Source organism: Lactuca saligna, chromosome 7 (genome assembly GCF_052625555.1).
Source record: "Lactuca saligna cultivar CGN05327 chromosome 7, ASM5262555v1, whole genome shotgun sequence".
In the NCBI taxonomy this organism is placed as follows: Eukaryota; Viridiplantae; Streptophyta; class Magnoliopsida; order Asterales; family Asteraceae; genus Lactuca; species Lactuca saligna.
In genome coordinates, this window is record NC_136423.1 from 39,771,521 (window position 1) to 39,787,204 (window position 15,684).

The window sequence follows — 15,684 nt, forward strand, 5'->3', positions numbered from 1 at the left end:
AGTAGGTATATGTATAGCCTCGGCCTTCAAATGATAAATTCGTCCGAGATCAATATCAAATCCGATTGGTAACTCATCTCAAAACATTTCAAGCCACTACATACAAAAAATGCAAACACATATTATCCTATTTATAATATGGCACAATAAGGTCGGGATGTTACATAGGGTGATAGGGGTATATGGCCTAAAGTCCAATAGTCCATAACTAATATGTGCCTTTCAAACCGATGAGCGCTTTGTTGGTTCGAGTTATTTCCGATAAACGTCAGAAATAATGATCAAACATGACATTGGTTGTACCCCCATTGTATACATGAATGCGGTGTACTCTAACGTTGTTGATGGCCCCTTGGATGATCAAAGGTTCATGTACCTAGTACCTACTAGTGATATGACACAAGGTTTGCGTTTGAGAAGAACATGCGGAGTGTTTGTTAGATGCACGTTAGGTTGCATAAAAATATCCAAAAAATAAATTCAAAAATTAAAAATAGAAAACTTCAAAAAGGGTTTCTTTTATTTTTTATTTTTATTGATCCATATAAAATAGTTAAGTTTATAAGATTCATTAGTCATACACGAATTAAATACTTTAAACTTGAAAATGACTTTATTTTCTAAAAAAATGATTAAATAAAACTCGCTTATGTTTCGAATATGATTCGTAAAGACAAAGATGATAGAAATAGATGGCGTTGGAATCTTGATTTTAGATGGGAAGATATGGGCAACGCCCAAACGCGTTATTGTGACGTGGAAAGGATGAAAAGGGCATGGAAATGGGTGAACACCGCCTCAACCATCCGTTTTTGTGCGTTATGATGTTGTCCGTGGTGACGGTAACAAAGGGCATCGAGTCAAATTTTGAACTTTGGGGATTTATTTGACTCTTTACAAATAGTTAATTTGAATAAAAAAACAAATTACCTATAAATACATATGACACCTAATTTTAAATATCATTTTATTTTCTTTTTCTCTATTTCATAACTTTCAATACATTAAAGAAAAATTGGATCCGTTCGACTTGTCCAACAACGATGATGATGAGGATGATATGTTGGTCTCTGTGATGTACCAGTATTGCACAACCGTTTCACTACAACAAAATCCAACTCCTCTGTTAACCAAATGTGCGGCGTTAAACAGAGATCACGAAGAAGGCACATAGGTCTAGTTCATGATTATTTTGCGGATGATTGTGTTTACCAACCATGCAATTTCAAAAGAATGTTTCATTTGCTGAAAAATAATTTTGTTCGAATAAGCAACATATTGGAAAGCAGGTATTGTTTCTTTAAAATATAATCTTACAAAAATTTATATACATTGTTTTACATATTAAATATACGTTTAGGTATGAATTTTTTCAAATGATATATGGTAATCAATGATTTACAGGTTTGCAAAAATATGTTATCGCAATTAAGCTTGGGTTGATGGGGGAGTCGTCTGATTCGATTGACGATTATATGAAAATGTCTGAGAGAACTGCAAGAGAAAGTTTGTATAGATTGGCGAGAGGTGTTGTCGAATCCTTTGTGACGTTTATTTGCGCAAACATTCGTTGAATGATATACAACAACTATATGTGACATATAAAGAAAGACGTGGTTTTTCGAATATGTTTGGAAGCATTGATTGTACTCACTGGAAATGGAGAAATTGTCTCGTGGCGTTGAAATTCCAGTATGCAAGTGGTAATCATGGAACGTCTTCGTTTGTATTAGAGGTTGTTGCTTTCCAATATTTATGGATTTGACATACTTTTTTTGGGGTGGCGGATTCAAACAACGACGTGAACGTTGTCATGAAAGGTATTGGATGCTCATTTTACAATAAATAGAAATGAATATAAGTTTGGGTATTACCTTACATATGTAATATATTCACCATATTCCACATTTATTGAGGTGTTTCGACACCTGGTTACACCAAGAGACAAAATTTTCAAGAGAAGGCAAGAAAGGACATTTAAGGACGTAGAACGTGCTTTTGGAGTTCTGAAGTCAAAATGGTATATAGTTGAACATGTGGCACGATCATATCAGTTAGACGTTCTACAAGATATTATGTATGCATGTATCATAATGCATAACATGATGATTGAATATGAAGGACAAAATATTACGGAGTATTCAACTTCGGATCCCAGACACATGCAATTTCAATACGGGACGACGAAACATTTACATAGGGTTGTTGATATTCAAGATGCACGAAAACACAAGGAACTTCGAGAAGATTTTGTTGATTTTATGTACGATAGAAATGAAAATGAATAAATTAGGGGCAAAAATGTATTTTTTTTTATTTTTTTTTTTAAATGTTATTTGTTTTTTATTGTAATGTTTTTTAGATTTTTAAATGTTATGTTTAATTAAAAAAGTAGGTTTTATTTAAATAACATGTTTTATTAAACTAATTTTGTTTTTATAAATATAAAAAAAATATAAAAAATGATTGTATGGAAAATTAAGGATATTATAACATGTTGTTTATTTCCTATAACACCATAAGATAACTTGTCATGTGATGTGACAATTTTTTGATGCGATAACACCTCTTAACTAGTTGTCGATACCATTGGGCTTGGATGCATATCTTCTAGAATTAAAAAGTGGTATTGACGTTTGTGGTTATTTATTTGGTTTTGCAAATTAAAGGAAAATAAATGATTTTTATATTGAAACACTGCAAGAATGAAAATAACAAACTTTTTCAAAAAATCATGTCTTCTAATTTTCAAGATAAAGACCCAATTCGATAAGAATTGACGGGTTAATATTTAGTCTTCACCTTTGAGTTTAGAGGGGACTACATTGAATTCACCTGACCGCTTGTGTTTAGATACCTTCTCACAAACTGTATTCGTCTGTTTTAATTGCCAAAACTTCTACAAATTAAAGCATGAATACGACTTCGACACTTTGATAGTTAACATGCTAAGTAACAGTTAACCCGTAGGTGATCCCTCTTTGTACTCATGCAAAATGCATGATTAACTTAAAAAAGGAGTAATGGGCGAGAAAAGTCCAAATGGAAATAAAATGTTTAAAAAAAAAAAGCAAAACACAAATGTCAAAAAGTCCAACAATGACCTGATATGACCTTAGGAATTTGGACGATGAACCAATATTTGAGGCCTCGATGTTGATCCAATTGAGGACTAGCTATATCCACATGTTGATAAGCTTTGAAAAACTTGTCGGATAAGTCAAGCCGGTAGTTATGAAACGATTTTTAGAGAAGTTTTAGAAAAGAATGACGATTTTCATTGTTAAAGTAAATTAGATATAAAGGTTGTTTGCATTTTGAAAAATCTTCGGGTGAACAATTAATTATGGACACCAAATCATATATCATTTAGCATGTTTATTTCAGTCAATTGTATATTTGTATTGCATATAGGTGTTATATTTCATGTATTTTTACATCTTTTGGTTATTTTAAGTAGATTTGTGGAATCTTCTTATTTACATATTTTTGGATAATTTAAAGGATATTTGAAGATTGGATCGTGTTTGGAATGATCATAGGGAGTTGTGGTTCAAGTTTCATGAAGATTGGAGTGAAATTGAAGAAGTTGAAAATTTTGAAGATTTCATGCTTATAGTGTTGTACTCGGTCGAGTGGACTGTGTCGGTTTACCTTTTACTTCCACTTGGTCAAGTCAATGAAGAAATTAAAAACAAGTCTTTTGAAAGCCCATTAGCTTGAGTGGAATTAAGCAAAATTTACTAAGTCGAGTGGATGCAATTGATATACAAACTAAGCCTCAATCAATACTATATTAATGGTTTTGATCTAAAATGATTTCACTCATATTATGTTGGGAATCAATATTACATTAAGACCATCCGCAATGGTTTTTATTTACTTCTTGGAAATACCTAGTAGACACCATTTGAAAGCCAACTCAACATTTGTCTTGCAACAATTTGAAAGGTTTTCAAAGTCAGAAGGCCAACATCCTTATAATATTCATATAGCTTATGTTTATAAGTTTAATACACAATGTCCCATCCCCCATCCGATTCTCTTATTGATTTTTCTCATATTAAGTTAGTATTATTGTAATTGCTTATAAATAGCTAAGAATTTTGTTAAAAAAATAAATGGTTGTTGATGTGGTTGTGGAGGCCACATAAAATATGTTGGGTGAATTGCAAATATTGATGTGACATAATTGAAAGATGAGTGACATTACACTGATGTGGATGACATAATGGTTTGGGCCTAAAATGATGTCGTGTAACACTTGGACCTAGGTATTTTCCTTTTTAACCCTCCAAACAAAATTATTTTTTGGAAGAAGTCCCCACGTATGTTGGGCATACATTTATGTACGCTTAGCGTACATGGGCGTGTTTGGAAGCGGGAACCTGAGCCACGTATGCAAGGCGTACGTGGCCAATGCGAAAACCCTAATTTTAGGGCATGAGCCCTATTTAAGCTCACTTATGACTCTTGGACCCTCATCCTTATCAACCTCCACTACTTATTAACGTCCCTAAAACCCTAGTTTACTATTGAGAGTGATCTTTGAGCTTTAAGTACCTTGGTGGCCTTTTGGTGTGTTTGCAAGAAGAAGAACTGGGTGTGCAAGCATTGGATGTGGTTGAGCTTCAAGATCCTAAATCTACATCATCTTAGGAAGATTTTGAAGGTAAAAAGCTCATACCTTGTTTTGTTTCCTTTGATAGCTAAAGTTAGGGTTTGTTTATGAGGTCTTTTGGGTCTATGGATTCTATTTTGTGAGTTTGGGCAACTTCAGAAGCTTGAAATGCTATATCTTAGTCCCATTGATGTGTTAGAAGCATAAAAATGTTATCTTGGTGGTTATTATGATACCATGCATGGATTTAGGACCTTAAAGTGAGTCTTGATGGACAAAGTTGGATGTTGGACTCCCATAAGACATGCAAAGGCATAAAGTTGCCAACTTTATGCCCTGGGACCCCTTTAATGACCAAGAAGTGAAAGTTGGATTAAGTGACTGCATGGATTAAGCACTAAATGGTTAAAAGTGCTCCGCAGCTCAGTACGTCGAGCTTACTAAGATGTTCGCAGCGCGTACTGCTTGGCACCGAGTACGCCAAGCATACTGGAATTACGTCGCGCATACGTCCCTGTAGGCTTTTGGTCAATCGTTGGACTTTTGTGGCTTTTAGGCCTTAGCAAGTTTTTGGGCCTTGGCATGTTTAAGGTAGGTGGACCTTAAAATTTTGTTATGGGCCTTAAATGTTATGAGTTGGGCCTCTTAGGCCTTAGGGCCCATTATTATGTTATCGGCCAGATTTGATTAAGTCCATTATAGGTAAGGTGAAGGGGGCCCTGACCTTAGGAATTGGATTGAAATTTAGGCCCATAGTTATGATTGTTAATCCATTCCTAATTAGGGTAATGTGTGTATGTTCAGTGTGAGATTTTCCGGGTCAGTAGTCGAGCAATTAGTAGTTATCAGCAAACTGAGGTGAGTCTTCTCCCTGTATCTATGGGTCGAAGGCACCAATGTTGGCCTATTATTCGGTTATGTAAAATGCTAGTTGTTGTGCCACATTTATATTTGTGCTTGTATGATCGGGTTGAAATATACCCCAAGGCGGGGCCCATTATGACATGTTGGGTTGAAATATACCTAGGGTGGGGAGCGCTATCGTATGATCGAGTTGAAATATACACAGGGTGAGGCCCCAGGGGGGCATACTTGCTTATTGGGTTAAATAAACCCCATGGCTAGGCCCAGTTGTATGTCTGGTATGTGGTACTTTGGGAAAACTCACTAAGTTTCTAACAGTTCGTATTGTGGTTTTAGGTACTTCCGATAGTAAAGGGAAGACCCCTGTGTGATGGCACAACATCCACTCCCCACTATTTTCCGAACTTATTGATATTGTCACTCTGATGATTTGATGTAACATCCCAAGTTCAGGTATATCTTATAAATCCTTGATCTTTTGAGTACTTGAATATTTTGGTCCTTGTTAGAGAAAATGTGATAAGCAGGTACGTGGGGTGTACCGGAGTGTATGCTCAACGTACTTGAATGCGGGCATGAGACACGAATTCCACCTAGTACGCTGGGCGTACATGGCCCAGAATGAAACCCTAATTGTGAGCAAGCCCCTATTTAAAGGGCATGATGGCCTCACTCCTGACCACCATTCCCAGACACAATACCCATCTAATCATAAATCTTCGTTCTTATAGCTAGAGAGTGCATTTGGGAGTTTGTTAGTGTGATTATGTGTTCTTGAAGAAGAAAAGAAGGTTGGAGAAGAAGAGGGAGAGCTCCAGGAGTTTGGATCTGAGCTTAGTTGTGAAGAAAGCTTCACAAAAAGGTATAAAGCTTCAAGCTTTCTCATTCTTTGATTAGGTTCATTCATATGGAGTATTTTAGGGTTTTGGTCCCAACAGGTGGAGACTTTATGCAATGATGAACTCCAGAGGCCTTGATCTACCCATTTTCAGTGTATTTTGTGAAGTAAAGTCATAAAAATCCAATCTTGGACGTTAGGGATGAACCATGCATGAGTTATGAACTTCATAAGGAAAGAGGATGGATGTTTTGAGTGTTTTTGACCTAATTAGCCATCCAAAGGCTTAAAGTGATTAACTTTATGGATTAAGAGACATTAGAAAGTCCAGATCTGAGATATGAGCCTAGGTTTTAGCGGATTAAGACCAAAAATGTGAGAAGGGTGAAATTGGGACGTACGTCGAGCGTAATCCCAATACACACAACGTAGGGGTCGAGCATCTCCGATGCCTACATAGCAGACGAGTACGCCCAACGTAGAGGGTCGATACGCACAACATCGTAGAGGGTCGATATGCACAATAGCGTAGAGGGTCGATACGCACAGCGTACTCCCTGACCGTTGACTTTCGGTTGACTTTTAGGGTTTGGTTAATATATGGTCCATTAATCCCATGGAGGGGTAAAATGGTCTTTTACACTTCTGTGAGGGTATGGTAGGGTTAGTCTAGCCTTGAGAGAGAAAGCTGTTATTTATTAGAGATAATAATTGTATGTGTTAGCCGGAGGCTAGACCAGTGATTTAAGTTCGAGATTATTCTGAGTTCTTTCGAGGTGAGTCTTCTTACTATACCTTACCTAGAGTGGTAACTATGTGTGACCGGAAGGTCTTATGTGCTTACACGAGTTATGTGATATTATGATTATGTTTATGTGATTTGTATATTTTATATTCTGAGCTTACAAAGCTAGGACCGGAAGGTCAACAAGGTTGGGACTGGAAGGTCAACAGAGTTAGGACCGGAAGGTCTACAGAGCTAGGACTCCATTAGAGTTGTGGGACCCGAAGGTCCCACTGAGACACATTGACCAGAAGGTCTTATAGAGTTATAGCCATGAGTGGCTTACAGGTTGTATGTGGTATTTTGGGAAACTCATTAAGCATGCGTGCTTACCGTGTTATGTGTTTATGTGTTTCAGGTACTTCCGAGGATCGCGGGAGCAAGATGTTCAGGAGCAAGAGGTTCAGGAGTAAGATGTTCAGGAACAAGAGGTTCAGGAGCAAGATGTTCAGGAGCAAGACGTTCAGGAGCAAGAGGTTCAGGATCAAGATGTTCAGGAGCAAGAGGTTCAGGAGCAAGATGTTCAGGAGCAAGAGGTTCAGGAGCAAGATGTTCAGGAGCAAGACGTTCAGGAGCAAGAGGTTCAGGAGAAAGATGTTTAGGAGCAAGATGTTCAGGAGCAAGAGGTTCAAGAGTAGTTCCAATTCCATTTTTAGGAGTTTTGATTCCAATTCATAATCATTCCAGATTTCTGTTGTGGCACTCCAAATAATTATACTCAACTTTTTTATTTTCATTTTCCCCACTTGGAACAAAGAAATAACTATTTTTATTTTCAACAGAATGTTGTTAATGTAATGGTCTTTTAGTAGTTTCCTTTTTAACCCCTGAACATAATGAGAATCATCCCCTATTTCTATTTTTTCTTATTTTTTCCTTACCATCAACTGTTTCTGTTTTCCTATTCCATTGTGATGTTATCAACATTCTATTTGACCTAGATGAACTTAAGAAACAAAAGAAGGGTATGTAATTGTTTTTATTTTCATTTTACCCACTTGGAACAAAGAAATAATTGTCTTGATTCTATAGCTTGAAGTTGAGGAAAAAGAAGATCCATATGATGGATCACCCACTAGAGATGTAGCACGAACTTAAAAGAAGAAGTAGAAGAACAAATTTGCAACTTCAAGAGGGGAGAATGAAACACACCCTTTTTAACCTAGAAGGAATTAAAAGACATCATCTGTTTAAGTCATGTCATCCAATTTAAAGCCACATAAGCTATGTTACCGGTTGTTTAAGGCTAACATGTCATAAAGCATGAAAACAATCAAAATTAGAAAGAATAGTGGTTAATTTGTACAAAAAAATTATATAGGGGTTTTATTAAGCATTGGAGTATAATATATAGGTTTTTTCTAAGTTTTTCCCTTATGCTTATTAAAGTATGGTTCTAAAACTTGATTGGAACCATTTCCAATAATGTTCGATTCTTTTTCTTAGTCATACAATTGCACTAAGATGTTCTTGGATGATTAATTGTGATACAATTCCATAATTATTAAGATGATAATAAAACATCTACCATTTTCATCCCTAATTAATTTTGAACGGCATTGAGGTAAAAACAAAGTATAGAGTTTTAAGAAGAAAATTTGTAAACTTAAGGGGCCTATAATGTAAACCTAACTTCACTATATTGTTTTGGGTCTTCTTGTTCGTAGTTTACTTCAGCACACCCGGTTTCTTCGAACGAAGGCGGATCAAAGATCTAGAATCCTCTAAACCCCCAAAATGGTATGCAATTTCTAGGGTTTTTATTTTTCTCGATCAAGTCTTCTATTGATCTTATCTTCATGTGATCTAATTGATTCTCTTTTCCGATTTCATTTTCAATTTGAAAGGTTCAATCAGCAAAACCCATATCCAGCCCCGTCCCAGTCGTTTGGTACCCTTCATTAGCTGTGCTGATGCTCGCCGTTGGCCTTGTCATCACCGCTTCTTTCTTCATGTAAGTGGATCGTACTTTTATTTCACTCTGTGTCAAATTTCGTAACGTATCGAGAAAATGTAGACAATTTGCCCTGTGTATACGATGATAATTTAGCTGGTTGACTATTCTCACAATCCGATTGCATTTTTTAATCGACTTTATCATGATTATTTCGTTATATTGGATTCTGATGAGATGTGTTAATTAGCCCCAATCTCTTCAAACTTTATATTATAGATTTGAAGCACAAAAATTAGACTTTGTTATCCATAAATTACCCTCCTCTGTTACTGATTACTGAAAAAGAAGCTGCAATTTCTCTTTGAAGATTCAAATGTTACAGATTCTAAGCTATATTATGATTGTAAAGAGGCCAATCTTCCCTTCAAGACGTTATTGGAATATGCAGACCAAATATATATGACAAAGTGAATTTGACCATATACCTTTTTATGTTCTTTTTTATTCGAAATTTCAAATAATCCATGGAAATGAATTTTTCACCATTTTGTTGACATTTTTTTTCCATGTTTCATTACTTGTGCAGCTATGAAGCAACATCTTCCAGGAAAAGCCGTAGTCTTGCTAAAGAAGTTGTAACAGGTGCAGTGGCATCTGTCTTTTTGGTAAGTCTCTTTTCAATTGTTGTTCAATCTTGTTTCTAAGGTTCTAGTTTTGTTGGATGGAATGGAATGAGAAAGGAATGGAATGGAATGAACAGGGTAATGGAATAAGCAAGGTAGTGGAATGACTAATGAGTCATTGCTCATTACATTCCATATCATGTTTGGTTGGCTTGTAGTAATGGAATGAATTATCATATGAATGTTTTATAGTATGTGTAACTATAATATTACTATATGGAAAGAATCACATTCTTTCTGGAATGTTCCATTCCATTCCAACAGACTAAACACATAACTTATTTTAATGTTTTTGTGATGCAGGGATTTGGATCCTTGTTCTTGCTCCTTGCTTCTGGTGTTTATGTTTGAGGATGATTTTTGTATTGCAACCATCTTGTTATTCTAGAACCCTAATGGGGTATCTTCTAAATTGGATCTTTTAGAAATACACTATATATGTTTTCTACTGACAATTTTATGGTGATATATTAAAGTGGTTAGCAGTTGAGGGATTTTTTGTTTGGTATGATGGAATGAAGTCACAAAAGAATGGAATGGAATAGTTCTTTACATTCTGATAGCATGTTTGATTGACTTGAAGGAATGGAATGAGTTGTTTGTTATGTAAAATTACTAACAATCTTCCCCAATGGAATGAAAATGAACTCAGGAGAAGGAATCACATTGAGTGAGGAATGCACCATTCCATTCCGATGTGGCAAACGTACATGATTTTGTGATTGTGTTGTAATGCTTGATTCCATTTTCTGTTTGATTATTGCATAGCAAACGCTACCTTAGTGTTGTTTGCTTTGTGCTTAATAGCTGAAGAAACTGGAATCAGACCATTACAACCTTAAACGACTTGATATATATATATATATATATATATATATATATATATATATATATATATATATATATATATATATATATATATATATGAGGGTTTAATTGAGAAAAAAAAAGGTTGAGAATGGGGGAACCATTCTCAACCAATTATTTAATGAGCTTAAAAAATGTACGGTGGCAAAATTATAAATAATCCAAATACATTAATGAGCGGTGACAAATTTGTCTTGGACTCCATCAATATCTTCGTCTCTAATCTACACATAACCACTACATCTCTCATCCCACTAGTCAAAGTATTGTGTTTTTAACATTTTTAAAAAAATTAACTTGTATGCACTTTAACTGTTTGATGAAAATGTATAAATTAAATTATCACGTAATATTCACATATGAATATATTTTCTCACCTGAATCAATATATGATTATTAAAAACACAAAACAAATATGCAAGTCTGTATGTTATTCATATGTGAATAACATATAAAAAATATATATATTTATAAAAATATCTTGTAATATTTATGAGTGAATATATTATTCATAAGTGAATATACTTTGTAATATTCATATGTGAATATACTGTGTAATATTCATAAGTGAATATATCATCTAATATTCACAAGTCAATATACTATGTAATATTCACATGTGATATACTATGTAATATTCACATATGAAAATATCATTAAATATTCACAAGTAAATATACTATGTTAATATTCACAAGTGTATCGTCTAATATTTAAATATGAATATACTATGTTTATTTTATGCTATATTCATATATGAATGATACTTAAATTGTAAAAAAAATTAATCATACTTTTTATTCATAAGTGAATAACGAATGTACTATAATAAAATCTAATGCATTTTTATTCACTTATAATAACGATAGCTGAAAATCTAATTTTTTTTTATTTTATCTTAAAACTATATCAATATGATTGTCTATTTGTAGAGAATAAAAAATCATGAATTCTGGTATATTTAAAATCATTTTTCGATAAAAATAGCTTCTTAAAAATTAAAACAAATGAAAAAAACTATGTTTTTGTATATATTAAGGTAACTAGGTGTGAGACCCGTGTATTACACGGATTGATTTAAAAAAAGATTTAAACATTAAATTAAAGTGTAAACAAAAAATATTTTTTAATGAATAACTTTAAAATAAGAAAGGAAGAAACATATTTATTGCAATTTAATATCATATATATGATATTTAATACTTTACATATATAAATATATGACTTTAATTTTAAAAATTGAAACAAATCAAAAATTGACAAGTGGATAACATTTATTTCAAAAATACCACAAAATGACAAGTGTCAAAACTCATGAGAGATTGACATGTGGCAAAAAAAACCTTCATTTATTAAGGAGGATGATTAGCGTAATTTAAGAAAACATGTTTTGTTGGAAAACACATGTTTATTCATTTATCATTTTCGCTGGTACGACGGAGACTTTTGATGTAAAAATAAATGAGTGGTATAGAATGATTCCCCTATTCTTAACATTTTTTATTTTCTCAATTGAAATTACCGCTCTCTCTCTCTCTCTCTCTCTCTCTCTCTATATATATATATATATATATATATATATATATATATATATATATATATATATATATATATATATATAGAGAGAGAGAGAGAGAGAGAAAACCTTAAAAGATGTACAAACCATTATTTTTAACTTATAATTAAAGATACACAATTCATGTTAAAAGATCAAATGAAAACAAAAAAATATTAAAAGCTCTAAAAAGCATTTATTTTAGATAAAATTATAAAAATAGTTTGATCCTTTAACTACTTTGTAGAAAATGGTAAAAAAAAAAAAAAACCAAAATTACAAAAACAGACATTGAAATCGCAGATGGATTAAGCACATCTGCGATTTTACTATTCCATTTGTGAACGTACAACTCATTAAAACACAGATACGTTTTAGTGACTTGTACGATCGCATGTGGGTTTTTTTATTTTATTATTATTTTTTAAGTTTTTTCATTTTTTTCTCGTATAACTACCTGCAATCTCACACTAAAATCATAAATGAACTAAGTTCATCTGCGATTTTCTCTGCTGTCCATCTGTGATTTTGCATTATTATTTTTATTTTTGTTTTTTTATTTTGACTAAGAAATTGATAGGGTTTGACTACGAAACAACCTTATTATATATAAAGTTTTGTAAAAAATTATCACTTTAGATGTTATTTCTTTAGAAATTTTGTTTAAAACCTCTCTAATAAAATGAATGAATATTTGGTTTGCGTTGTAACCGGTGGGAGGTGGAAAGTTGTGGAAACAAATCTTGAATACGTATGTCTACAAGGAGGTATTTCTGAATTCACTTTGATATTTTCCGAGAATATTAGTTATAGTGATTTTGTATCTTTGGTGAGAGTGAAAACCAGTTTGTTAGACATATATAAATTAGTCTTCGTTTCCATCTGTAACGACCCAAAAATTATAGCAAATTTAAACTTTTCAAAACAATCAATTTACTAAAAGAGGTGTTCACACAACCATTTTTTTTTTCAAAATGTTATTTAAAATCTGAGTCTCCCAAGATCCAGTCACTCAGAAAACCAAGGATGTATACGGTCACGCCTTCCCCTTGCCATGATCCTCTGAATTACTAATGTGAATTATGAACATTGGTTTGACATGCGGAATTAAAGAAAACACAAAGAAAACAGTGATTTCGGTGTTTAAGAGATGTATTTGATTATGAAAGGTGTTTATAAAAATGATCTAGATATAAATCTACATAATTAACACACACTAACACTCTCAATGTCACGTCTCTGAAGCACACCTCTACATGTGGAATGAACCCAACTTATATAGAGGTGTTTACATCTCTCTCTCTCTCTCTCTCTCTCTCTCTCTCTCTCTCTCCCTCGCTCTCTATCTATCTCTATCTATATCTCTCATGTCACAAGGCTACTTTACCACATACAAGTGGGTCTACAAAAGTAAAACTATTTACACAGTCATACATGGATAAATCTATATAATTAACACACACTAACACTCTCAATGTTATATCTCCCAAGCACATCTCTACATGTGGAATGAACCCACCTTATATAGAGGTGTTTACATGTATCTTTCTCTCTCTCCCTCTCTCTATCTATCATGTCACAAGGCTACTTTACCACATACAAGTGGGTCTACAAAAGTCAAACAATTTACAAAGTCATACATGGATAACTTTGTACCCAAAAATTACCTGAAACCATAAACCAAAACTATAAGCATAAAGCTTACTGAGTTCCCCCAAAGCACCAACACATAAACAAATAACATATAAAACAACATGCATATAGAGCCTTCAGCTTGACTGGAACGCCAACACCAGCCTACAGACTATATGGGATGCTCACAAAGCCTTCAGCATGACTGGAATGCCTCATTGGGCCTACAGACTCTCATAGAGCCTTCAACATGACTGGAACGCCTCATTGGCCCTACAGACTATCTGGGACGCTCACAGAGCCTTCAGCATGACTAGAACGCCTCACTAGGCCTTCATCCTATCTGGAACTTTCTCTGGGCGTTCAGCGATTATGGATGTTGTTATAGCTTACTTGTATGGATCACTTGATAGTGACATCTATATGAAAATCCCTGAAGGATTTAAAATGCCTGAAACATTATGTGCAAAACCCAAAGAAATGTATTGTATAAAATTACAAAGATCTTTATATGGGTTAAAGCAATCCGTGCGCATGTGGTACAATTGTTTAAGCAATTATTTGACAAGTAAAGGTTATAAAAATAACACTATTTATCCAGGCATATTTATTAAGAAATCAACATTCGGATATGTCATCATTGTTGTCTATGTTGATGATCTAAACATTATTGGAATAAATAAAGAAATACTTGAAGTGATTTAACTTTTGAAGAAAGAATTTGAAATGAAAGACCTTGGAAAAACCAAATATTGTCTTGGTTTACAGATTGAGCACATGCCTAACAGAATACTTGTGCATCAATCAAATTACACAGAAAGAGTCTTGAGACGTTTCAATATGGACAATGTCAATCCTTTAAGCACTCCAATGGTTGTTAGATCATTAAATATTGACAATGATCCATTTCATCCATGCGAAGAATATCCTTAATGCAATTGGAGCTCTTATGTATCTTACTAATTATACCAGACATGGCATTTCTTTCGCTGTAAATTTGCTAGAAAGATTTAGTTCAGCCCCAACAAAAAATACATTGGAATGGAATCAAACATATTTTTTTATATCTTCGAGGAACGAGTGATTTAGGGTTATTTTATCCTAACAATTCAAAACAAGGCTTGATTGGTTATGTAGATACAAGTTATTTGTTTGATCTATAAAGCTAGATCACAAACTGGATACGTATTCATAAATAGAGGTACTGCAATTTCCTGGCGTTCTCAAAAGCAAACACTTGCTGCCACATCCTCAAATCATGCTGAAGTAATTGCACTAAATGAAGCTAGTAGAAAAAGTACATGGTTAAGATCGATGACACAACTAGTTTTAACTTCATGTGGATTTGAAAATGATATAGGTCTAACTTTAATTTATGAAGATAACTCAGCATGTGTCACTCAAATGAAAGAAGGATATATATCAAGAGCGATATGACAAAAGATATACCTTCAAAGTTTTTTGAGTACACTCAAGAGCTTATAAAAAAACAATAAAGTTGAAATCAAATATGTTCAATCCAGTAACAATGCAACATACCTTTTTACGAAGGTAGTTCCTACTGCAAACTTCAAGAAACATATTCATGGCATCAAAATGCGACATTTGCATAGAATATAATGTGACAAATATCTAAATAAGGGGGAGTCAATTATACATTGCACTCTTTTTCCCTTCGCTAAAGTTTTTTCCCATTGGGTTTCTTTAGCGAGGTTTTTAATGAGGCAGTACTTCAAAATTGATCTCTAATATGAAATGATTTCATCCAAGAGGGAGTGTTGTAAATAATTGATGGATGGCACAATAAATGGTGCATGGTAACTTTGTCAACAATTCTTACTAGTCACCATTAAATGTAGATAGTAACATTTGTATTATATATACTCTTCTATTGTAAAAAATTGGATGCACGATGAGATACATTTTCACAAGATAAAGTATTT

General features: G+C 33.6%; 1 protein-coding gene across 1 annotated transcript; it reads left to right on the forward strand.

Moving 5' to 3' along the window:
* Positions 1-8,748: 8,748 nt before the first annotated feature.
* Positions 8,749-10,244, forward strand: LOC145004046 (uncharacterized). The gene is made up of 4 exons (XM_078962946.1): positions 8,749-8,847; positions 8,955-9,061; positions 9,591-9,669; positions 9,991-10,244. Exons 1-4 carry the CDS (start codon positions 8,845-8,847, stop codon positions 10,036-10,038), a joined length of 237 nt encoding a protein of 78 aa, XP_078819072.1. The 5' UTR covers positions 8,749-8,844; the 3' UTR covers positions 10,039-10,244.
* The last annotated feature ends 5,440 nt before the right edge of the window (positions 10,245-15,684 follow it).

Excerpts from the sequence above, each read along its gene's own strand:
- LOC145004046 (XM_078962946.1), top strand. Across the intron at positions 9,062-9,590 it reads ATCACCGCTTCTTTCTTCAT|CTATGAAGCAACATCTTCCA; the intron begins GTAAGTGGATCG and ends TTACTTGTGCAG. Across the intron at positions 9,670-9,990 it reads CAGTGGCATCTGTCTTTTTG|GGATTTGGATCCTTGTTCTT; the intron begins GTAAGTCTCTTT and ends TTTGTGATGCAG.